The sequence below is a fragment of the Schistocerca piceifrons genome, chromosome 9 (assembly GCF_021461385.2).
Source record: "Schistocerca piceifrons isolate TAMUIC-IGC-003096 chromosome 9, iqSchPice1.1, whole genome shotgun sequence".
NCBI lineage: Eukaryota > Metazoa > Arthropoda > Insecta > Orthoptera > Acrididae > Schistocerca > Schistocerca piceifrons.
Genome location: NC_060146.1, coordinates 154,698,167 through 154,723,907, shown reverse-complemented (window position 1 = coordinate 154,723,907; position 25,741 = coordinate 154,698,167). Strand labels below are relative to the sequence as shown.

Here is a 25,741-nt window from a genome sequence, read left to right as displayed (position 1 = left end):
AATGATCGCATGTCGGGAAGTCACTCAAAGAACCTGCCACACATTTCTTCAGATACAATGTGGTATCAAAAATGTCACCCGACGTACACAAAATGCACCTGTTGGTTAACACAATAAGACAAACCATTGCAGAACACAATGTCTGCCATTTCTCACATTGAATAATAGGGTTGGTTCTATTTCAGTGTTTACACTGTTCACACTTCACAGGATCATTAATCTTATGCTGATGTCAATGGACTAATTTAGAAGGCAAGTGTAAGTACCACTGCCTGACAACGGCATTACAATCAGAGCACTGACAAGTGGACCTAATGGTCATATTTTCTTTGATTGTGTTCATACCTACAGGCTTTATAGCTCAGTGCCAGTGCATTAATTTCCTGTAGTAGTATGCCACAATTCTCAAATAAACTAAAAAAATCTTTAAAAATTAGAGGCTTTCTGAATTTAAGTAAAAATCATTTGTGATGTTTTAATTCAGTCATCAACAGTCAAGCACATAGTGCAAATTACTATAACTGTACAGTTGGTGGTTCAAATATTATTATTTTTAATTTTTTTTACTTTTATTTAAATTTAAGTAGAAATACTTATAAACAAACACTGAATCATAATTTTTTAATAAAACTACGTTTTTATTTTAAATTACTAACTGCAAGAAAAAGCTAGTATTAATAAGTAATTGCAATTTTGTTCAAAAAATGAAAACATCACATAGAAAATAAAAAGCTTTTATATTTATAGAGGCTGAAAAGTATTGTTGAAGTATACAATAGCTTTTTTCCATTTAAGAATAAGGCATTTTGCATGTCTGTGTAAAATTTAACTTATTTTCAGAAGACCAGTAGTTAAATGTAATTACATGTTAGTTTTTATTAAAAGTGTTATTTAATACTTCATAATTACATTTCTATTTGGTAATAAGTGAAGAATTTATTTAAAAGTTAAAAAGTATTTGCTAGCAAGATTTGAGCCAGGAACTCCACAATTTCCAGACTTATACACTATGCACTGATTATGATAATCAATTATAGGTGTTTTGTGCTTAACAGCATTCACAAATTTTCTAGTCTTTAAAAATGATTTTATTGAGTTATTTCAGTACTGCTTTGGGAAACATTTCTGGGCAATGAGCTTCAAACCTTACACAAGTATGAAGCAAATTGAAAAGAGCCAATCTGGAAGCTGCCCTTTAAGCAAACAGACAGACTAAACCAATAAGAAATGAGCAATGAACATCAAAAGGGGGAAAGCCTGGACCACCGAGTACTGACTGCTCCAGGAACAAGTAAAATGGCTCATACTTAACAAGCATTTGTTTCCAGACATAGCTTTATAGGACCTTTCCTTTCTAGTATAGATGGTACTATCTACTGTAAGAATATGGAAATTTATTTTTTAAAACACAGTGTATACTTCTACATAAGGAGTATATGGCATTGGGTGGTGCACCTATTTGTTACTAAAAGTTCCTTCCCACTAGACTATCTTAGCCTAAAGGTTCACAACAAGCAAATCTAACATTCTACATGGCACTACTTGACTTTTACATGGCAGTCAACAACACATCAGGCCAGACAACTCACCACAAAATCATCCTCACTCATTGCCTCCTCATCTTTGTCATCCTCTGTCTTTCTAGTATTGAGTGTTCTAGGCCCGAGACAATCATCTGAAGGTGAACATGCCTGGAACAGTTTTGAAAAATGCCTCATAAGACAAGATAGTAAAGCAAAAGTAATACAATGCACTATAATTCTATCGGGTGACCCCGAGGGAATTAGATCAGGAAATAATGCAGGCTGAATATAAAATGTAGGCTGGCTACAACAAGAAAAGCATTTCTGATTTCTTTCCTTCTCATCCAATGTGGTAATCCTCCCCTGATCTGGGGTTCTGAGCGACTTTTAGTCTTCCCATTTTCTAAACCTTGCCAGTCCCTTTCTTTCATTCCTGTTCCTTCCCCTTCAATGCTTCTCCCATAAAAGAAGCCAACGGCACTGAGAACTTGCATATTTCCTTAAATGTGATGTCTGCTTTCTCCTATCACCATTTGATGTGCTGACTGACTAAAAAATCATTGCCCAGCCCAAACTGCTAAGGACAGAAACTTAGACAAAGTATGGATCTTATAATATAGGCATTGTTTACAAGGAGATTTTTCAAAATTCCAACCCTAAGAGGGTGCAATAGGGCGTGAAGCACTTTTTTGAAAAATATCACTATTAAGGCAATTCTGACACAAGATCTACGGAAATTGGATTTGGTTTCTCAGTCAGAAATAAAGAAATAATTGAATTTTATCCATAGTGGATGCTGTTGAACTCCGTGACTATTCCTTTATAGGGTGTAGACAAAATTTCTGCTACCAGTCACAATAAAAGATTATTTATTCGTCACACGACCGGATTCGGGCTTGTGCCCATCCACAGGTGTTCAAACTATCACATCATGCAAGATGTTTACATTTATTACTTTATTGCTATTAACTCTATTTACAACACTTTTTGCAGACAACATCCACATATGCCACCGAATGTACCTACAAAAATATAACATTGTACGACACGTAGTTCCGGAAATATGATGTCAAATGTGTGAAAAACTGCCACACCCTGCACAACATTTAAATTTATTACTTCTTTGCTACTAACTCTGTTCAGGACAGATTTCTCAAGTGGCATACGTATAAAGTTGCTGAATGTACCTAGGAAAATAAAACCTTTTTGACACACAGTACTGAAGATATGACATCATAAACACTAAGACACATCCGTAACTGCCACATCAAGTGTGATATTTAGTTTATTACTTCTTTACTACTGACTGTATTCACAACACATTTTTCAGATAGTAGGCACATATAGCCACTGGGTGTACTTGCAAAATTTTATCATTGTACAGCACATTGTTCAGGAGATATGACAGCATAAACATTAGGCTGCATAAAAACGGAATGCACAGAGAAATTACCTAGACGTACAGGTGAAATGTCTGTACAGATATGTGTGAAATTAGTTAAATATGTGTTAAATATATCTGACAAGTGCATATGCAGCAACACCAGAGGTAAAATGTTCACCCTAAACCCCTGGAACATTTCCAATCAAATCTGGTGCATATATTAGTTGAAATCTGGATAGAAATACTGTAGGAGCCAGAACCATCAGCCTCTTATTGGAGGCATGATAATCTGGAAAGAGAAGGGCAAAGGAGGAGATGCACAGACAGTGAGGGGGAAGGAGAATATGGCATAGATAGGAGGAGGAGATGGGCTGAGATGATGATGATGATGAGTCCCATACTTCTTTACAGAGCGTAGGGGGGCAATGCGGGAGACCCGCGCCGCCTTACTAGGCAAGGTCCTAGTGGAGTTTGTTTGCCATTGCCTTCGCCCGACCATAATGGGGATGAATGATGATGATGATGATGATGATAATGATGAAGACAACACAATAACACCCAGTGATCTCGAGGTAGGAAAAATCCCTGACCCCGCCGGGAATCGAACCCGGGACCCCATGCTTGGGAAGCGAGAACACGAGCTGCAGACATGGGCTGAGATAGGAGAGGGGAGAATGGTCAGAGAGAAGGGACAGGCAGAGCTGGACGGGGAAAGGAAAGCAGTGGAGACGGAAAGAGATGGGAGAAGAAAGAGACAGGCAGAGGCATGGGGAATGAGGAGATGAACAGACAGAGGGAGAGGAGGAAACTGACATAGAAAGGGAAGAGGAGGAAATGGACATAGAAAGGGAAGAGGAGGAAATGGACAGAGAAAGGGAAGAGGAGGAAATGGACAGAGAAAGGGAAGAGGAGGAAATGGACAGAGAAAGGGAAGAGGAGGAAATGGACAGAGAAAGGGAAGAGGAGGAAATGGACAGAGAAAGGGAAGAGGAGGAGGTGGATAGAAATATAGGAGAGGAGGAGTCTGACAAAGAGAGGGGGAGGAGCAGATGGAATTTAAGGGGGAGGAGCAGATGGAATTTAAGGGGGAGGAGCAGATGGAATTTAAGGGGGAGGAGCAGATGGAATTTAAGGGGGAGGAGCAGATGGAATTTAAGGGGGAGGAGCAGATGGAATTTAAGGGGGAGGAGCAGATGGAATTTAAGGGGGAGGAGCAGATGGAATTTAAGGGGGAGGAGCAGATGGAATTTAAGGGGGAGGAGCAGATGGAATTTAAGGGGGAGGAGCAGATGGAATTTAAGGGGGAGGAGCAGATGGAATTTAAGGGGGAGGAGCAGATGGAATTTAAGGGGGAGGAGCAGATGGGCAGAGAGGGGAGGAGCAGATGGGCAGAGAGGGGAGGAGCAGATGGGCAGAGAGGGGAGGAGCAGATGGGCAGAGAGGGGAGGAGCAGATGGGCAGAGAGGGGAGGAGCAGATGGGCAGAGAGGGGAGGAGCAGATGGGCAGAGAGGGGAGGAGCAGATGGGCAGAGAGGGGAGGAGCAGATGGGCAGAGAGGGGAGGAGCAGATGGGCAGAGAGGGGAGGAGCAGATGGGCAGAGAGGGGAGGAGCAGATGGGCAGAGAGGGGAGGAGCAGATGGGCAGAGAGGGGAGGAGCAGATGGGCAGAGAGGGGAGGAGCAGATGGGCAGAGAGGGGAGGAGCAGATGGGCAGAGAGGGGAGGAGCAGATGGGCAGAGAGGGGAGGAGCAGATGGGCAGAGAGGGGAGGAGCAGATGGGCAGAGAGGGGAGGAGCAGATGGGCAGAGAGGGGAGGAGCAGATGGGCAGAGAGGGGAGGAGCAGATGGGCAGAGAGGGGAGGAGCAGATGGGCAGAGAGGGGAGGAGCAGATGGGCAGAGAGGGGAGGAGCAGATGGGCAGAGAGGGGAGGAGCAGATGGGCAGAGAGGGGAGGAGCAGATGGGCAGAGAGGGGAGGAGCAGATGGGCAGAGAGGGGAGGAGCAGATGGGCAGAGAGGGGAGGAGCAGATGGGCAGAGAGGGGAGGAGCAGATGGGCAGAGAGGGGAGGAGCAGATGGGCAGAGAGGGGAGGAGCAGATGGGCAGAGAGGGGAGGAGCAGATGGGCAGAGAGGGGAGGAGCAGATGGGCAGAGAGGGGAGGAGCAGATGGGCAGAGGGGGGGAGGGAGATGGTCAGAGAGGGGGGCAGGAGCAGACAGAGAGAGAGGGAGGGGTGGAGGTTATGGATAGGGACGGGGGATTGATAGAGTGAGGAAGGAGGAGGGGTGCATAAAGATAGAGATGGATGAAAAGAGAGGGGATGGGTAGAGAGGAGGAAGCAAGAAGTGGATAGAGAGAGAGAGAGAGAGAGAGAGAGAGAGAGAGAGAGAGAGAGAGAGAGAGGAGATGGGTAGAGGAGGGGGGAGAGGAAGTGGATAGAGAGAAGAGGAAGGAGGAGATGGGCAGGGATTGGAAGGGAGGGGGGGGGGGGGTTGGAGTGGGGGCCAGAATGAGGACATGGACAGAGAGAGGAGGGAGGAGGAGATGGATTAATAGGAGAGTAGCATAAATAATTACCTGGGCAATGCTGAGTTTCTCAGCTAGTATATCGATAAAAGTGGCTCAAATAATACAGAAATAAAATACAGAAAACAACACAGTACAAAAGCAATGAGAATTATGAATTCTTTTTGGTAGGACAAGAACATTTCCAGCAACAATAAGAAAGGGATGTGTTGGCTAATCTATCCAAACCTATGGGTCACAACTATGGACTTTAAATGCTAACTTCAAAAGAAGACTGATAACCATGGAAGTGGATTATTTATGAAGGAGCAGCAGAATACCAAGAATCAAGATAAAAACTGGTGATGAAGTAAGAGCTAGAATGAAGAAAAATGAAACAGTGATAAATAAAACTGAATGAAAATCATTAAACTGGTATGGAAATATTGTTGAAAATGCCATATTATTGGTGGCCAAAGAAAATTTTTGAATGGAAACCTTATGGTAGATGGAAATAATTGAGCACTGTGGTGTACACAGGGAGGAGGCACTGAATGGAGAGGCTTGGCTGAAGATACCAAAATGGTGGAATAATGTACTGTAGATCAGAAGGCTACTTACTAACAAATAGTTGTTGCAGGCAATTCGTTAAAGGAGATGGTGTGGCAATTTAATTTAGTAAACATACAGCAGCTTTAAAAAAATAGCTTCTTGAATACCACACCATACCATAGAAGGATTAATCAGAATGACGAATGCTGTGCTCCACAGTAATGATCTTAAGTTAGCAGAGCATGGCGTGATTGAGTTATATTGCTGACCAAATGCTGATGTAATGTGCTTCACGGGTAGACTTTGTAGTCGCACTGATAATACTGTATTCGATGAATTTAATGTAGTTTAGCAAACATGAAATTCCCTGATCTATTAACCTCACATAGTCTTTTAAATATATTAAGCTCAGACACTAGAGGAGCAGGCACTTGCTACACTAGAGCTGTCTTCTTCAGATGCTGCAAGTTTGCCTGGACTTCAGGTAGATGTCACAATTATTTGGCAAAGGTTTCCATGTTTGGAAGTGTTCAAGTGCTATCAAGCATCAAATTTGTTTGTGATGGATGGTGATCACTTAAAGTGTGGAAATAGGGGTCAGTATAAGCAAGTTTTCTATATGCACTGTGACCTAGGGATCTGTCCATTCTTCTTTTAACATGTTGAAGAAAGATAGGTAGCCCTCTTTTTCAAATTCCACTGTGAATTTTATATTACAATGGATGGAGTTTAAATGTCCCAGGAACTCTGAATACTTTTCCAGTACATTTAGCCACACTGAGTAGCACCAGTGCATGATGGGAGTGGTGACTGGGTGAGAGTAAGGAGGAGGCTGGGGCGGGGAGGGGGAGCGATAGTGTGGTTGGGGTGACAGAGTGAAGTGCTGCAGATTAGACAGAGGGCAGGGGAGATTGTGTGTGTGGGAGGGGGAGGGGGGGGGGGACGTGGCAGGAAAGAAGAGAAATAAAAAGACTGGGTGTGGTGGTGGAATGATGGCTTTGTGGTGCTGGAATGGGAACAGGGAAGGGGCTGGATGGGTGAGGACAGTGACTAACAAAGGTTATGGCCTGGAGGGTTATGGGAACATAGGATGTATTGCAGGTAAAGGATGTATTACAGGTAAAATTCCCACCTGCGCAATTCAGAAAATCTGATGGTGAGAATGATCCACAGAGCACAGGCTGTGAAGCAGTCACTGAAATGAAGGATATCATGTTTGGCAGCGTGTCCAGCAACAGGGGGGGTCCACTTGTTTCTTGGCCACAGTTTGTCAGTGGCCACTCATGTGGACAGACAGCTTGTTGGTTATCACTACTACATAGAATGCAGCACAGCAGTTGCAGCTTAGCTTGTAGACCAAATGATTGGTTTCACAGGTAGCCCTGCCTCTGATGAGATAGGTGATGTTAGTGACCGGACTGGAGTAAGTGGTAGTGGGAGGATGTATGGGACAGGTTTTGCATCTAGGTCTATTACAGGGGTATGAGCCATGAGGTAAGGGATTGGGAGCTGGGGTTATGTACAACACAAATCACCATTTTCCTTTTCTGAATAATTAATTAAGGCAGTAATGACAAATAGCAGCATGGATGTGAACAAATTTGCAGTTCATCACACTATACTATAGGAGACGGCTAAGGGATGAGCTATGAGAATATGCTCCATAGCATTAAGTGCAATTTTTGTCTTTTTAATATATAGTTTCATGCGGGATTGTACTCGGAGTAGCGAGAAACCATAGCCCAAAGGTCAAATTCTACAACCTCCAGCACCCCAGGAGTGTTGGCGCCCCAGGAGTGTTGGCACCGCCAGGGTTGCCTACAGTGGCAAGGCTTTGATGCCGCCCGACAGGCGGCAAATCCCCCACTACATATTTTTTGAGTGTAGGACGGAGGAGTGGAATGTATCCATTTAGACGCTGGTGACGAGGGAGCATCTGGAAAGTTCTTCAAATGAACAGCGACTCCCACGGGCGACCACAATTGGCCACATTGACGTGACATAAGCAGTGTTTCCCGTGCATTCACTGTCGAGTGGGAGCAGTGCTCATTGGTGAAAAATTTGTTAAAATGTTGCAATTGGACAACCACTCCAGTGGAGTGGCATGCTGCACTAGGTTTTTTGTGGAAATGTGGCACAAGCATTTCAGCATCCGTCAAATAAAGGCGGAGAACTATGTGCTGTGCTATACATAATAATTGCGGAGTAGCTGTGTACCTTACCTGGAACTCCGGATAATTTCGCGGAATTGTGTCGCATTCGCGTGCCACTATGGTTGCAGACACATCGCACCTGATCGGCACAACAACATGACACGGACAGCCGGCTGGGGACCTTATCATTGAGCAGAATAGGTAATATACACTGCTCCGGCCGTAGCACAATCAGCCTTGCAGTAGATAGAAGTTAAACGGTTGGCCATTGACCTATTGGGCATAGCAGCACATTCTTGCATTATTTCTGTGATTATATACAGATGTAAAGTACGTGACCTAGAACCTTGTGCTCTCTTTCAGTCAAGGGGAAGTGCCAACCTGCATCGCTAGGTTTTATAGTTGTAAATTAGTGGTATACTCCTTTTTCTTTATTAAGAAATTAATCTGTCCACACTCAAGTGTCATCACTTTATTAATTGAATGTTAGTAAATGTAATTGTCAAATGGATTAAACCTGATTATTTTTCCTGATATTTCAGACTACACACATATCAAAAAGCCAAGCCTTTCCTAAAACCAAGTCACAAATTTTGGTGGGATTAACTTCCTGTTAATAATTTACACGCATTACTACTTGCAAGCGACCTCACCCAATCTGATTTAACATCAACAAAAGTAAAATACAAAAATATAATTATAGAATAATGCAGAAGTAAAGGTATACTCACCTCTTTAACGACATTTAGTGGCTCCTGTGTGCTAACATGGCCATCAGGCACCTCCCAATCCTGTAAAGGAGTAAATGGAGTTACACTTGTGTGAGCATAAATGCTCAAGCCATAGTCATAACAACCACCCAACATTCTGCCCCTCCCCTTCACCAATGTGCAGCAAATGATGCATGTACAGCCAGCTGTAGGTAATCTGGTGCCCTTTGCTATTATTACTTTGTTTAAGTGAGGCTGGGGGGCTATTGAATGTAAGGTTTGACGTTGCGTTCCTTATACAGATAATATAATCATCTCTACCTCAACTGGAAGAAGAACTGAAGCTGTCTGAGCATGATGGCAAAGATACTTGCATTTTGTGGGTACCCTGTAGTAGTTAGACAAAAAACAGCATGTCACTCAAACATAAAAGAAAACTGCTACAGTTTAAAATTATATTATTATAAAAACTTCCATTAACTGTTTTACATCTATAATCTATATGTGTAAACAAATAAAATATCTTTTAACATTTCACGGACCCACTGAAGATACCTTACTAGAGCGAAACGTGTTTAGGATCACAAATAAATTATATATTTACAAAAAAGTGCAGCATGCAAAGAGATTTCTCTTTTAAATTACTGTAGTATATATACACCTCCTGTGAAAAGGGCCACTACAAGGAACTTAGTGTAAAAGAAAATATTTTCAGATTCTGCACCCACATGTGCCTATTACATCAGATGTTACAGAGTTCTGGCAAAGAACAAAATAAAGTGTTTTCAAAAATAGTGCAAAAAATAGTGTCAGTTCAGCCTCATGATTTCAAAACTAGTGTGTGACCTAGTGACAGGCTGAACATAAAAAGCATTATACTTTATCTTCTCTTATGCTTTGCTGATTAATTCTACTGTCATGCAAAAACAATGCCATAGAAAGTGACAGAAATATAGAAATTATGTACTAAAGGTATGTGAGACGTGCGGCACATCCTCAGACATCAATAAGAATGCAATAATCCCAATTCCAAAGACAGCAGGTGCTGACGGGTGTGAATACTATCAAACTACAAGCTTGATAAGCCACGGTTGCAAAATACCAACACGAATTATTTACAGAAGAATGGAAACAAGCCAACCTTATGGAAAATCAGTTTGAATTCTGGAGAAATGTAGGAATACCCGTTGCCATTATTACTGACCCTGTGACTTAGAAGACAGATTGAACAAGGGAAAACCTTCATTTAACAGCTTTTGTAGTTTTGTAGGAAACTTTTGACAATGCTTATTGGAATACATTGTCTGAAATTCTAAATGTAGCAGGGATAAAATTCAGGAAGCAGAAAGATATTTACAACCTGTACAGACACTGTACTGCAGTTCCAAGAGGAGAAGGACTTGGAAAGGAAGCAATAATTGAGAATGAGTGAGACTGAGGTGTCACCTATACTCAGTTTTAGTCAATCTGTACACTGAGCATGCAGCAAAGGAAACCAAGGAGAAATTTGGAATGAGAATTAAAGTTCAGTGGGAGGATATATAAACTTATAGGATTTACATTGGCATTTTAATTTTTTTCAGTGACAGCAAAGAACTTCACAGTGAGGCTGAATGGAATGGATAGTGTTTTGAAAATGGTAATAAGATGAACATCAATAAAAGTAAACTAGGAGATGCTAAGGGAATTAGAGTTGGAAATGAGACTTTAAAAATAGAGCATATGGAAAAGTGTAACGGATATAAAATACAGACTGCCTAAAGCTAGAAAATTGTTTCTGAAAAAGTGGAATTTGTTAGTGTCTAATATAAATGTTAACCTCACAAAGTCTTTTTTGAAGGCACTTGTCTGGAATGTAGCTTTGCATGGAAGTGAAATGTGGGTAAAAAGCACTTCAGATAAGAAGAGAATGGAGCTTTTCAACTCTGATGCTACAGAAGAAAGATTAAGATTAAACGGATAGACTGAGTACTGTAACTAATTAGGTGGTACTGAAGCACACTGTGGAAAAAAGAAAATTTATGGAACAACATGTCTAGAGGAAGGAATCGTCTATTTGGTAATGGAGCAGAGCAGAGCAGAGGAGGGAGGGGTAGGAGGGAGGGGGGGGGGAGAGAGATAGAGAGAGAGAGAGAGAGAGAGAGAGAGAGAGAGAGAGAGAGAGAGAGGGGGGGGGGGGAGGGGGGAGTGTTTTGGGACGATGAGGGGTTATTGTACAGGGAGAGCAAGGGATGAATACAGTAAGCAGGCTCACACAGATGTCGGTTGCAATAGTTATTCAGAGATGAAGAAGCAGTATAGAGTACAGTGGAGCGCTGCATCAAATGAGTCTTCAGACTGAAAGCCACAACAACCCTAACCAAACAACTAAGTACATGTAATCCATAAAATTAAGTGTGCCAAACAATGCAGAGGCCTCCTGAACAAAGCTGACATCATTTGCTCACACCTGTCACTACTGATGAAGAAAATGAATGACAAATGAACTACATCAAGTCCTCCTTAAATGAAAACTGATTCTGGTATGAGCAAGATGCTCAATTCTCAGTCTACAGTAAAATACAGTTTTAGACAGTTGATATCTGTAGTGATTCACTGACTACCAGCATTTATGTTGCCACTCAGTGCCATAAACAAACATACAGTTTGTTCACAATGGCCTGATTAAGTCCTCAGCAGTGTGGGGAGAGCAGAGGAAGCAACCTCTGCCTACCAAAATGCGTAACTGCAGGGGGTGTGGCAGTGTGTGTGTGTGTGTGTGTGTGTGTGTGTGTGTGTGTGTGTGTGAGGAGGGGGGGTTTAACTATGCGTTTACTTCTTTTACTTATGTAGTGTTCACAGTACACATTTGCTTACTGGTTCAGTATGGACCGGCATGACATCCACTTTGTAATGGCTCTAGCACAAACAGATACTGTATTTTTAAGCTGGCAACAACCAGACACAAAAAGCCCATGGTCAGAAGTTGACTGATTTCTACCAAACTTAGCCAATACAGAACTAGGGAGACCTAATTACATGATGTTCTGAACAAGCTATATTCTGAATGTGATGACATGTTTCTCTAAATGGGATACTAAATTTCGAGTTTTCTGCACTTATGAATGACAAGTGGTCTACTTTGAAAGCACAGATACATGTAGATGACAACAGATAATGGAATTTGGAAATAGTGTTGCAAATAACTGTCAATGTCCTGCAGAATATACGCAGTAAACATGCCTTCAAAATTTTAATGCAATAAGATGATCATAATTTTTAGTTACCATATGCAGGTACAAAATCACAAAAATTATTAGCTTATGTTGAAAAAAATTACATTTTGTGTGGCTAGGGCATCCTGACAGACTGGTCTCCTGTTGCAAGTCTTTTTAGGCAACACCGCTTCAGTGACGTGTGTCGCATTAGCTTACTTTAAAGAAATAGTTATTCTTGTTATGTGGGGGTTATCTAATGAAAGATCACTATTTCCTACCGATCCAATAAGTTCTGTAGATTCTGTAAGTGACGAAGTTTATACACAGAAGTAAATAAACAATGCCATGTAATGATGAAAATATAAATTACATGAAATTAGGCAATTCTTATCAGTTCCATTATGATGATAATGAATACCATAAAGAAAATTAAAACTTAGTTGTGGCTTTTGTTTTACACAAATTTTTGTCTATAAAGGAAAACAGACGATATTTATTGCCAACATATTTACTTCTCCAGATTGGTAATGAGCTTGTTTCAGTTACAGTATGCTTATTCAGATGGAAGAGTCCAATGTAAATATGGAATGCTTACTTGGAGTCATCAAGTAGAGTGAAATTCAATGGCTGATATGTGGTGACCTTCAGCCTGTTGCACTTTTACTAGATATGCAACTGGTAGACACTAAAGTTTCTTGCAGCTCACTACACCAAAAGCAAATTAGCTTAGAAAAAAATTCACTTCATTTCAGTGGGAAGAAAGCTTACTCGAGCCACTATTCGATCCTGCATCCTTTACACATAAAGTTAGGTCACATGGAAAATTTCATTAAAGAAGTGAACAATAATGCCAAAGCCTACAAGCATTTGAGGGAAAAATTCCCACGACTGAGTGAACCAAATGTCAAAGAGGGTATCAATGTTGTCACTGATTTGAGAGCTTTTCAAAGACAAACAAGGTGAAGAAATATCATATGGTAATGCGAAGATTGCTTCGGACAATTTTAAAAAATGTTTATTGAACAGTCCATGGGTGTACTGCTACTCCACAGTGTCCAATGGGCACAATATTTCAGTGATCAGACATGTCACCATCATCAGGTGGGTTGACAAATTGAGCTCCCGAGGCTGACTTACACTCCTCCTACTCCAAGCCATTGCCTCTGCAATATGCACCCAAGGGTGCAAATCGGCAGTCGTACAGACACGAGCGTCGACATCTGTGGTGGCGTCGATGTAGGTGCTCAGTCTGCCTGTATCATCAGATCATTGTGTTTGCCGAGCATCATCTTACATAGACTCATTGCTGATTCCCATACCTTGCTATTGTTGCAACCATAGTTCTGACTGATAAGAGTCTCCAGGGTGCAAATTTTTATCACTTCTGTAACGACAGTAACCATTGACTTGTCAGGGTACATTAGTCAAGTGTGCTGCTGGTGTTCTTGGCATCGATCTTTGACTGTGTGCACTGGTTGTCCAATATACGTCTTGCCACACTGGCACAGAATTTGATACAACCTGATCTTCCACAAATCAAAGTCACCTTTAACAGTCCTCAATAATGCCCGCATTTTATTGGGTGTGAAAAAGGCAACTCTTACACAGTGCTTTCTCAATATGCATATGACTTTTTTTGATAGTGCACCAGTGTACGATATAAACGTTGTGGCTTCATCTTGCTCCATGGTTCCTCCCATCTCTACAGATTGTACTGTAGTGGTGGGGTGAATAGTGCACTTAATCAGCCATTCAGAGTATCAAAGAACAGTTTTGAGGTGTTCCAGTTCCTGGGGTAGACCTCTGTGTCCAAGATGGTATGCACCCTGTGTAGTAGTGTTTCTAGTACCCCATTGTGCACAGTAGTGGCAGCTATCAGCTTTGCAAACACTGGTCAGTGTGAATTTATTCTGTGCCAGTGCGACAAGATATATATTCAATGAACAGTACTCACTATTGAACATTAGTGCCAAGAACACCAGTGGCACACTCGACTAATGTACCACTACAAGTCGGTGGTCACACACACAGCATTGTTTGTCAGAGAATTGTGCGATGGAATACAAAAGCATCAGGATTTTAGCATAAACTTTCTAATACTGGGACAGTGTCATTAGAGAAGCCATTGAAATTTGCATTGAAGATAATCTTATGACTGGGGACTGCAGCTATAATCTCAGCAAGGCTTGGGATCAAGCAGTGGGTCTAATTAAGAAGATGCTCAGCAAACAACAATCTGGCGACTAGGCCAGAGAGAGCAACTGTATCGACACTACCACAGGCAACAATGCAAGCATCTCCATGACTGCCGACATGCACCATAGAGGGTGGACCGTGGAGGGCATGGCCCGCAGTGGGAGGGGAAACAAGTCGGCTGTGCACCCTCACGAGTGAAGTCTGTTGGACAATATGGATTGGCAGCACACCAGTGGACTGTTCAATCAATAGATATGCCGTGAGAAGCTGAAGAATCATGTCAAAAATGTTTGTTTAAACCTGTTGGTAAATAAGAGCACAGAATTATATTGAAATTATAGGTGAAATCTTGTCATATTATGAAAACCTTGGCTGTAACACGTCTCTGAAAATACAATTTGTCCATGCTTACATCAACTTCCTGCACGAAAACTGCGGAGCAGTTTGACAGACTTGATTGATTTCATCAGTATATTGCAATCATAGAGATGAGGTGTGCAAAAAGTGAACTCCTGTTCTGGCATAATACTGTTGGACTGTTGCTAGGGTGCTCCAAGTGCAACCTAAAAGCAACGAGCCAAGTGGAAACACACACCTCATTTATAGTTTGTTCAAAAATTCTTCAATAGGTCATATCAGAAACAGCCAACGTAAAAAGTATTCATATTACTAAATAAAATAGTACCTACTGGTATTTTCTGTATTCGTTATAAATTATTGGATAGCTTGTGTATGTTTAACAATTTCTATAATAAACTGAAAAAATCCTGGAAAATTCTTACATTCCTTTTGGTTTAATTTAGTAATTTGGTGAGTTAATGTTTATCAGATCTTATCAGTATGAGTGACTTCACATTCATCACCACCTCCAGGGATTCAGAATCTAGAATTTCTTAAAATTTCTATTATTAAAGGTTTTGGGTATATTGCTAATCAAATAAGTATCCAGGCAATTCCATGTCAGTTCAAAGCAGAAGAGTAACATTTTCAAGTCAATCACAACAGATTTGATGCTGATGACAATATTTATAGTAACACTCTGGAGCAATGCAATATACTTTTTCAAAAAGCTTGAAGGTGGTGTGCTTTGAGATATTCAAGTTCAAGGTCAATGATCTTGCAAGTGAAAATTCTTAAAATCCTGCCACATTGCACGCCAATGTAGTAGAGCTCTACTCTTCAGTTTTACAATGGTATATGTTACATTACTGTCTCTAGAGTGGAACCAGAGTTATCATTTGTATTGAGACAGATGAGCATACATTTCACACAGTTTCCAAACTTAGCCAGCCTGTAACTTTCTTTACAACTGTCATGTATCCATTTATCTGGAGCACTGAATGCACAAAATGTGAAAGGAATCTGAATGGGTCAAGCAGTGCATTGGACTGACATGGAATTACCCATGCATTATATTAATGGTATAAAACTGAAAACATTTCTTAAGCTGGAGCTAAGTATTTCATTCAACAGCTATTTTTCCATGATATTATATCTAAATAAATGCAGAAATCCTAAATTTACCTAATTCACAAATTTTCAGGGAAAATTTGTTCCACAGTGTAATCCACACTCACATACAGACTGATCAAAGCTTTTAGCCTAATTGCTATATGGTGGACACTGCAGGTGACATGAGTCTGCAGATGTGTGTGTGATGGTTCTGTCTGCACTCTGAAACCATTATTCTCCATCCAAGTCAATGCAGCATAGAAACAATTGAGCAGTTACATGCATCATCAGTTGCTTTAACAATAACTTGTAAGATCTGATAACAAAAACAAGGAGGAACAGAACAATAGCAAAACAGACAATCAATTGTGGCAAGTCTAATAATAATAATAATCTCTGCTTAGTGACATCAGACACTCTAAATTAACATACTTTGGCCGTTTGCATTTTCTAATGTGTTTAAGCTTAAGTTTCCGGGGCAGCATACCAATTACGAAGAAAACTGGACAGCCCAACACTATGACCACAACTCTTAAGTTCATATATTCTCTATGCAGTGAGGACATTAGATTTGCTTGCTACAGAAATTAATGTGCCCAACCGACAGTATCAGCAAGCGACATAATGGAAAGTGGAAAACATTACACATACCAATAAGTCCATATCTTCCATTTGCACATCCAGGAGGTCACTGAAATATTCTAAGATGGGCCACACAAATGTTTTACAAGCAATTTCCTTTGTAGGGTAGTTGTGCTTCCCTAATATTCTGCCAATAAAATGAAGTCTGCCACGTGCTTCACCTATGACTGAACCTATGTTACACCCAGGCATTTGTATGAGTCAATCAGTTCCAGCTGTGACTCAATGATATTGTAATCATCTTCATTCTTAAAGTGAAAATTTTTACATTTCTAAACATTTAAAGCAAGTCGCCACTCATTGCACCACTTTAAAATCTTGTCTGCAAAGAGTCATGTAACATCAACAGTAAGGATCCGAACATACTTAACTGGGTCACAGCTGAAGGTGTTTCTACATTTGTTGATAACTCTCTATCAAAGATAATATGCAGTGTTCTCCCTACTAAGAAATTGTCAGTCACAAATTTTGTTTGTTACCCCTTTACGGGTGTACTTCAGAAAATAAGTGTAGGTGTGGTACTATGTAAAATATTATTTGAAAGTGAAGGAATACTACATCTTCCTCACTGTCTTAATTCATGGCTTTACAATGTCGTGAGAGGCAAGCATGGCTCATGTTTCATGGATCAATGTTTACCCAATTCATGTTGGTCATCATAGAAGAGATCATTCAGTTTCAGACACCTCTTTAGATTTGATATATTTTAAGATTCTGCAAGCAATGGGTATCAAGGATACTGGATAGTAGTTCAGTTCTCGTCTTTCTTGCAGGTGGGTGTGACCTGTGCTCTCCTCCCTGCATCTACCAGCTCTTAAGGTTAAAGCATAATGAAAATGGTTTTAAAATAGGGAGTTGTGTTTTCTCTACAACCTACTAATGTCACTGACCCATAAAGCTCTGCAACTGTATAGAGGAGTCAAAGTCTGAAGGCTAACGATTTAAAGGCTACAGATGCACACAAGTTGCTGATGAACCAACAATGAGTTACACACAGTTATGATCAGCAGATTCACAAGAGACATAAATAAACCAGAATGAGACCAAAAAAAGATCGAGTTACATGTTGCCCAGCCATAAACTGAAACTATCAAATAACTCCACATTATACTGGCACGAAATTTATGTCAGTAGGGTGAAAGAGCCTGAAATACATTACACACTTAAAGCACAATATGGCACAGTGCCAAGCCATATAGGCATTTATATCATATATATATATATGTGTGTGTGTGTGTGTGTGTGTGTGTGTGTGGGGCGGGGGGCACAGGCATGAGGGTGGGTGGGGGTCTGTTGCCTACTTTTGACACAGGCCTTGTTGGACGAAAGATTATTGTGTGAAAGCTCTTTTGTTGTGCCTATCTGCAACACTCCGCATCTCTGCTATATGGTGAGTAGCAACTATCCTTTTCATAATATTTTTGCATTCCAATCTGAATTTTCCACTGTTTTATTTACGCGAGGGCTGTCCAACCACACTGAAGCACAAAATTCAGCCACAGAAAACACAAAACTGAGCACCAAAGTTCAAAACATATCTGCTAATGCTCTCCAGTTAGTACTGCAGACTTCCTGGGTTAGGTTGTTTCATTTCCTTAATTTCCAAGACATTTTTTCCAGATGCTTCCTGAATATAGTGTCCAATCAAACGTAATTCCAAGATAATTAAGGTGACTCTGGTAGGGAAGTACTGTGTCATTCATATAGATCTCCAGTTTATTTGTTGTTTAAATTGATACTGCTGAGGGTTGAACTCTTTGCACTGAATCACAAATACTAGATTGTCAGCACATCCAAACCTCTTTGCACCAGTTTCAGCTATGTCAGAAATATAAAGGTTGAAATGTACATGGAACAATACTGACTCCTGATATAGTTTTATTTAATTTCCTTTCTTTGTTTATAAATTTAGCTCGGACCATCTTTAAGTACATGTTCGAGAGCATGTTCCAGATAAGTCCCAACGCGATTTGACAAAGGATGACTTCGATATACTATATGCCGAATATCCCATGAAATCTATATCAATAAATCTAAGAATCAGTTATCAGGACAGACTGCACAAATACTTATCACATGCCATGTACATCTGCTGCAGAGGCAGTGGAAATAAAAAAGCTAATAGCAGCGAAAGGCATATCTGCAACCATTTTACCCAAATTTCATCTGTGAATAGAATGAGAAGGAAAGCTCATGCATCACTATAAAAAGAATCTTTTACAACACATTTAATCATGTTTACATACAGATGTAGGTATAATTTTACAGCAAAGCTCTGGTAGACTGTAAGTACCTTAGGAGTAAACGAGATACAAACTGAAAAGCAGAAATACAGGGTGATTCAAAAAGAATACCACAACTTTAAAAATGTGTATTTAATGAAGGAAACATAATATAACCTTCTGTTATATATCATTACAAAGAGTATTTAAAAAGGTTTTTTTTTCACTCAAAAACAAGTTCAGAGATGTTCAATATGGCCCCCTCCAGACACTCGAGCAATATCAACCCGATACTCCAACTCGTTCCACACTCTCTGTAGCATATCAGGCATAACAGTTTGGATAGCTGCTGTTATTTCTCGTTTCAAATCATCAATGGTGGCTGAGAGAGGTGGCCGAAACACCATATCCTTAACATACCCCCATAAGAAAAAATCGCAGGGGGTAAGATCAGGGCTTCTTGGAGGCCAGTGATGAAGTGCTCTGTCACGGGCTGCCTGGCGGTCGATCCATCGCCTCGGGTAGTTGACGTTCAGGTAGTTACGGACAGATAAGTGCCAATGTGGTGGCGCTCCATCCTGCTGAAATATGAATTGTTGTGCTTCTTGTTCGAGCTGAGGGAACAGCCAATTCTCTAACATCTCCAGAGAGTGTGGAACGAGTTGGAGTATCGGGTTGATATTGCTCGAGTGTCTGGAGGGGGCCATATTGAACATCTCTGAACTTGTTTTTGAGTGAAAAAAAACCTTTTTAAATACTCTTTGTAATGATGTATAACAGAAGGTTATATTATGTTTCTTTCATTAAATACACATTTTTAAAGTTGTGGTATTCTTTTTGAATCACCCTGTATAAAGTTGTTGACTGGCATACACAAAAAAGAAAGGAAACTTTCTACCTTTCAGAGCAATCCCTTTTTCTTCCCCCTCAGCCAGAGTGCACTCACTTTTGTCTTTCGCTGTGTCATTCTTAAAGTATTTAGATGTAGATATACAGATATTTTCCTTTCACACTTCTGTGGGTCTTGTGACAACTCACTATGAGTACTGTATGTCTTGCATTTCGCAGTTGTCTACAGGGTATGTATATAGATGACTTTTCAGTAGGTTCACAGATAACACACACTTTGCTTACCCAGCCATGGTTATATGCTGACAATTTACATGACTATCTTTTTTTAATCTTAATCTACCATGAAATTTGTGAACTGTAAGCCAACCACATACAGACAATATCCATTCAGTTACCCATCTGTGGAGTGGACGGATTTGTAGGCAGAAATGATTTCAATTTGTTTACAAAGCTTTCATTAAATGTCAGTACCATTGATTCATAAGGGCAATGGTCAAATATTTTGCAGCTTTTGGTACAAGAGAAAGGTTAAGCTGTCAATAATGGAGTTTATTTTTGTTCTTAGTGTTATATTTATGAATGCTGCTGTTATATCCAAATGGTGCCTCAGTGAACTTTGTGACAGATTAAAAGCATTAAGGCCTAATCTTTTAAACAGTTGCCTACATGGAGTTTGAGGATGGACACCAGATGACATCCTTACAGCAAATCTAAGTGTAATGAATACTTTGTGTCTGTGCATGGAATTGCCACAAAGAGCTATTCCATTAGGAATCAGTGAATGAAAGTCTACAACATAAGCTAATTTTTTATTGTTTTCATCAGCAAATCAGCAATTACACACGGAGCAAATGTTTCTAATGCAAGTATTTGAGAAATTCATTTCACATGGTCTCAAATACAAGTTCTGATCAATATGAAAACTCAGGAATATTTAAAAATCAGTTTCACATACTTGCTTTCCCAGTGCACTGTTGATTAGCAAAGTTGCTAAATTTCAGGCAAAATCTTTTATTAGCCTTAACTCTGAAACTAAACATTTGTAGACCTATGTTACATGAACTTTCTTCTTTAGTTTTACTTGTAGAATTACACATTAAACTATTTACATATCTTCCTGAATCACCCTGTATAAAACTTACATTCTATTATTCTTCACATTTCCTCATGTAGTGAAGCCTTGAGAAGTTCTTATTGCTACCCTTAATATTTCTCGATGAATGGAAAATCCAGGATGGAATAATGACAATGTTAGGAAAAGGATAGATTGCTACTCACCATACAGAGGAGATGTTGCGTCTTAGACAGACAGGTCTGTCTGCAGCTGGACATCTCTGTTATATGGTGAGTAGCAGTCTATCTTTTTCATATTATTGAATATTTCTCAGGTATTCAGTCTGATGCCTTTAAGCTGCAATATTTCGGCAAGCCACTTTCTCACCACCTTCAGGCATCCCTGACAACTGATGGATGCTGCACTAGCAGAGATATGCATTCACCACCAGCCACAGCACAACTGTGGACCCTGGATAAACTTCTTAATGTCGCAGTTCCCCAAACCGATGGACCAGGTTCGCACCCGGAGGCGGCCGGCTGGAGGCTGTGGCGAAGGGAAAAGGATATACAAGCAGAACCCAGCAGATATCAATCTATCATCAGGCATGCTTGAAGATGGCAAGAAATCAGTCAGCAGAAATATCATGTCTTCTGGGTGATGCCACCCAGATGAGTATCCGCATGAATACATACACACACAAAAAATAAATAAAGAAATAAAAAATAAAAAAAATAAAAAAATTTGCAGCACCTCATTTCCAAAAGTTCCAGAACTGTACAGAAGATTGGAATCGAGATCAACATAAACATCATTTCTGCCCTTTTTATCGTTCCTGAAAACTACACATTGCATGTTGTACCACCATACAGCGAGACCTCCAGAGGTGGTGGTCCAGACTGCTGTACATACTGGTACCTCTAATACCCAGCAGCACATCCTCTTGCACTGATGCATGCCTGTATTTGTTGTGGCGTAATGTCCACAAGTACATCAAGGCACTGTTGGTCCAGATTGTTCCACTCCTCAACGGAGATTCGGCATAGATCCCTCAGAGTGGTTGGTGGGTCACGTCATCCATAAACAACTGTTTTCAATCCATCCCAGGCTTGTTCAATAGGGTTCATGTTTGGAGAACATGTTGGCTACTCTAGTTGAATGATGTCGTTATCCTGAAGGAAGTCATTCACAAGATGTGCACGATGGGGACGCGAATTGGTCGAAGGATGGCATTCATGTATCGTACAGCCATTACAGCGCCTTCCATGACCACCAGCTATGTACGTCGGCCCCACATAAAGCCACCCCAAAGCAGCAGGGAACCTCCACCATGCTGTACTCACTGGACAGTGTGTCTAAGGTTTTCAGCCTGATAGGGTTGCCTCCAAACACGTCTCCGACGATCGCCTGGTTGAAGGCATACGAGACACTCATTGGTGAAGAGAATGTGATACCAATCCTGAGCGGTCCATTCGGCATGTTGTTGGGCCCATCTGTACCGCAATGCATGGTGTCGTAGTTACAAAGATGGACCTCGCCATAGACGTTGGGAGTGAAGTTGCGCATCATGCAGTCTATTGCATACAGCCTTAAGTCCTGTGGCTGCATGAAAAGCATTATTCAACATGGTGGCGTTTCCGTCAGGGTTCCTCCGAGCCATAATCCGTAAGTAGTGGCCATGTCATTGACAGCTCCTGTCCCTGTGTATCTCCTTCATGTTGGAATAACTTCACTTTGGTTCACACCGAGATGCCTGGAAACTTCCCTTGTTGAGAGCGCTTCCTGGCACAAAGTAACAATGTGGATGCAATCGAATCACATTATTGACCGTCTACGGATGCTTGAACTACAGACAACATGAGCTGTGTACCTCCTTCCTGTTGGAATGACTGGAACTGATCGTCTGTCAGACTCCCTCCATCTAAGAGTCACTGCTCATGCATTGTTGTTTACATCTTTGGATGGGTTTAGTGACATGTATGACTAGTCAAAGGGACTTTATCTGTGCTACAATATTCACTGTCAACGCCTGTCTTCAGAAGTCCTGGGAACCGGGGTGATGCAAAACATTTTTTAATGTGTGTGTATATTCAAGATTTTCTTAGGGAGGGAAGGAAAACCTAAAACCACACTTCTTATAGCTATGTTTTCCCCCTCCTTCTTTATACTTTTATTTTTGATTGGAATAGCTAGCTGTTCCTGCAGCCCTCTCAAGCACAGCTTTTAATGAGATTCTTGCTTCCATGTTTGCCTCTCCTGTCAGAAATTTAGTGGCACTGTATACAGTCACACATGCACAATAATCAAGATATTGCATTGCTTGTGAATTCTATGAAGACTGAGTTGCAATGTTATAGTGAATAGAGAGCAGTGAGATTGTTCAAAGTGTGGAAGTTGGCATCCGGCAATCGACCCAGGTGGCCAAGCCTTTGCAACAGAGGAATGCAACTGCTCAGTGCTCAGGACAAGAATGTGTTTCTGCACAGGAGCCAAGTCGTTCTGTACAGGTGAACTTTCGTACTTACCAAAGGTTCTTCCTTAACAGATAGAAGCTCCATCTCTTGCTTCGGAAATGTGAGTGGGACAGCCTCCACCTGAAGAAAAGGACACAGTGAAGTACAGGTGCAACACAGAGTACGAGAAGTGCAGATTAAACTGGTCTACAGAACACAAATAATTATGTTGTGACAGCAGAATATCTATACACGTACTTCCTGCTTATCACGAGCATCCACCTTAATGTTAGGTTATCTGAGCTCAATGTCAGCTATTCTCATGAAAACCACACATTGCATGTCGTACCACTGTACAGCGAGACCTCTGGATTGCTGTACACGCCAGTAGCTTTAATACCCAGTATCACGTCCTCTTGCATTGATGCATGCCTGTATTCGTTGTGGCATACTATCCCCAAGTTCATCAAGGCACTGTTGGTCACTATTGTCCCACTCCTCAATGGCAATTCGGCGTATATCCCTCAGAGTGGTTGGTGGGTCAAGTCATCCATAAACAGCCCTTTTCAATCTATCGAAGGGATGTTCAATAGGTTTCATGTCCGGAGAGCCTGAAGGCAACTCCAGTCGAGTGAAGTCGTTATCCTGAAGGAAGTCATTCACAAGACGTGCATGATGGGGATGCGAATTGTAATCAATGAAGACAAATGCCTTGCCGATATGGTTGCACTATCGGTCGGAGGATGGCATTCATGCATTGTACAGCTGTTATGGCACCTTAGTCAGCCGCACATAATGCCACCCCAAAACAGCAGGAAAACTCCACCTTGCTGCACTCACTGGACAGTGTGTCTAAGGTGTTCAGTCTGACCGGGATGCCTCCAAACACATCTCCGACGATTGTCTGTTTGAAGGCATATGTGACATTCATTGGTGAAGAGAACGTCATGCCAATGCTGAGCGGTTCATTCGTCATGTTGTTGGGACCATTTGTACTGTGCTGCATCGTGTCGTGGTTGCAAAGATGGGCCTCATCATGGACGTCAGGAGTGTAGTTGCGCATCATGCAGCCTATTGCACACAGTTTGAGTCGTAACACGACATTCTGTGGCTGCACGAAAAGCATTATTCAACACGGTGGCGTTGCTGTCAGGGTTCCTCCAAGCCATAATCCATAGGTAGCAGTCATCCACTGCAGTAGTAGTCCTTTGGAGGCCTGAGCGACGCATGTCATCGATAGTTCATGTCTCTGCGTCTCCTACATGTCCGAACAACATCACTTTGGTTCACTCCAAGACGCCTGGAAACTTCCCTTGTTGAGAGCCCTTCCTGGCACAAAGTAACCATGCGGATGCGATCGAACAGTGGTATTGACCGTCTAGGCACGGTTGAACTACAGATATTCCAGCTGCGTACCCCCTTCCTGGCGGAATGACGAACTGATCGGCTGTCGAACCCCCTCCATCTAATAGATGCTGCTCATGCAAGGTTGTTTACATGTTTAGGCAGGTTTAGTGACATCTCTGGACAGTCAAAGGGACTTTGTGATACAATATCCACAGTCAACGTCTATCTTCAGGAATTCTGGTAACTGGGGTGATGCAAAACTTTTTTTTATACGTGTAGGAAGATGCATTACATGTGACAAGGGACAGACATGAAACAAATTAAATGCACTGAAATTAAATAAACTGATCAATGGGAAGGAATTAATGCATCACATTGTAGGTCTGGCATTTGCCAATGGTTTTCATTTCATGTCACTGCATCTTCACCAATTTCATTCCCATCAATAGATTCAATCATATCCGTGTATTGAATTAATTCCACATGAAGAATATACAGACAACTCCTGAAACATGGAACCTGTTCGGTAGATGATTTACTCAGTGTTTTTCTGGAGAATAATTGAATGTCTGGATTTTGATTGTTCACAGTTTAGCAGGGACAGCTGGATTACAGAGATACTGCACAGCTCTACAAAAACAGAGGTGTGTGGTGTTCACACGGGGACACTACCGAACTGTCTGCTTTCCATTCAATCATACCGTATTAAGACAATCTTTTTGTCTATCCCATTCATTTTTTTCATGCAGTTCTTCAAATGCCATTATACGCATCAACTTGACAGCTGCTTCTGATCTTTCAAAAAGTATAAATTTTTCTCCCCATTCTACCAAGCTACCACTCCAAAGAGAAATGTTGTTAGAGAGAGATTAACTGAAGAGTGTGATATCACTTTGCCAACTCACGACCATACTCCATTTCAATCTACACACAGACCTCAGGCTATGCCACAGATAAATGGGCCAATACATCAAAGATTTTGTATTCACAGTCGTTGGCTTTGACAAAACATAACCAAACTGGCACCATTGCAACATCCTGGGCCACAGGCTCCATTACAGATGTCACCAAAATATATATTGCAAATACTGATAAAGACACAAAAGAATGAACGACTTATGTTTTGTTTTTATTTGTGTGCAAATGACATCACACACGTCATCTTCATTACGTTACAGGATGTAACAAACACTCGTATCAGAGGGTTCATTTGAAATGGGAGAACAGCACATCACATACCACTTTCCAACTGCTGGAAGAACTTTCCATAGTGAAGTGTACATAAAGGGGCCAGGTGGCTTTTTTTTTTTTTTTTTTTTTTTTTTTTGTGGTTTTAGGGCGCAAAACTTCTATGGTCATTAGCGCCCAACCCGTGACGTATAAAACAGGAAAAAAACGAAATTTAAAATCAGCAGCAATGGGAACAAAGTCATAAAATTTGAGAAACTAAAGGAGAAGGAATGCTTAAAAATCCACTATAGAAAGGGGTTGGTTGTCCCC

The 25,741-nt window shown here is 41.1% G+C and overlaps 1 protein-coding gene across 6 annotated transcripts in view; it reads right to left on the bottom strand.

Annotated features, from left to right (window-relative positions):
* LOC124717077 (zinc finger protein 813-like) overlaps positions 1 to 25,741 on the bottom strand; it is a 118,713-nt gene that overhangs the window by 36,395 nt on the left and 56,577 nt on the right. For all 6 annotated transcript variants that reach the window (XM_047243761.1, XM_047243766.1, XM_047243765.1 and 3 more), the window contains exons 3-5: positions 22,967 to 23,035; positions 8,848 to 8,907; positions 1,590 to 1,691 (exon numbers count right to left, since the gene is read on the bottom strand). In XM_047243761.1, coding sequence (XP_047099717.1) covers positions 1,590 to 1,691; positions 8,848 to 8,907; positions 22,967 to 23,035 — 231 coding nt within the window. The remainder of the gene's footprint in view (positions 1 to 1,589; positions 1,692 to 8,847; positions 8,908 to 22,966; positions 23,036 to 25,741) is intronic.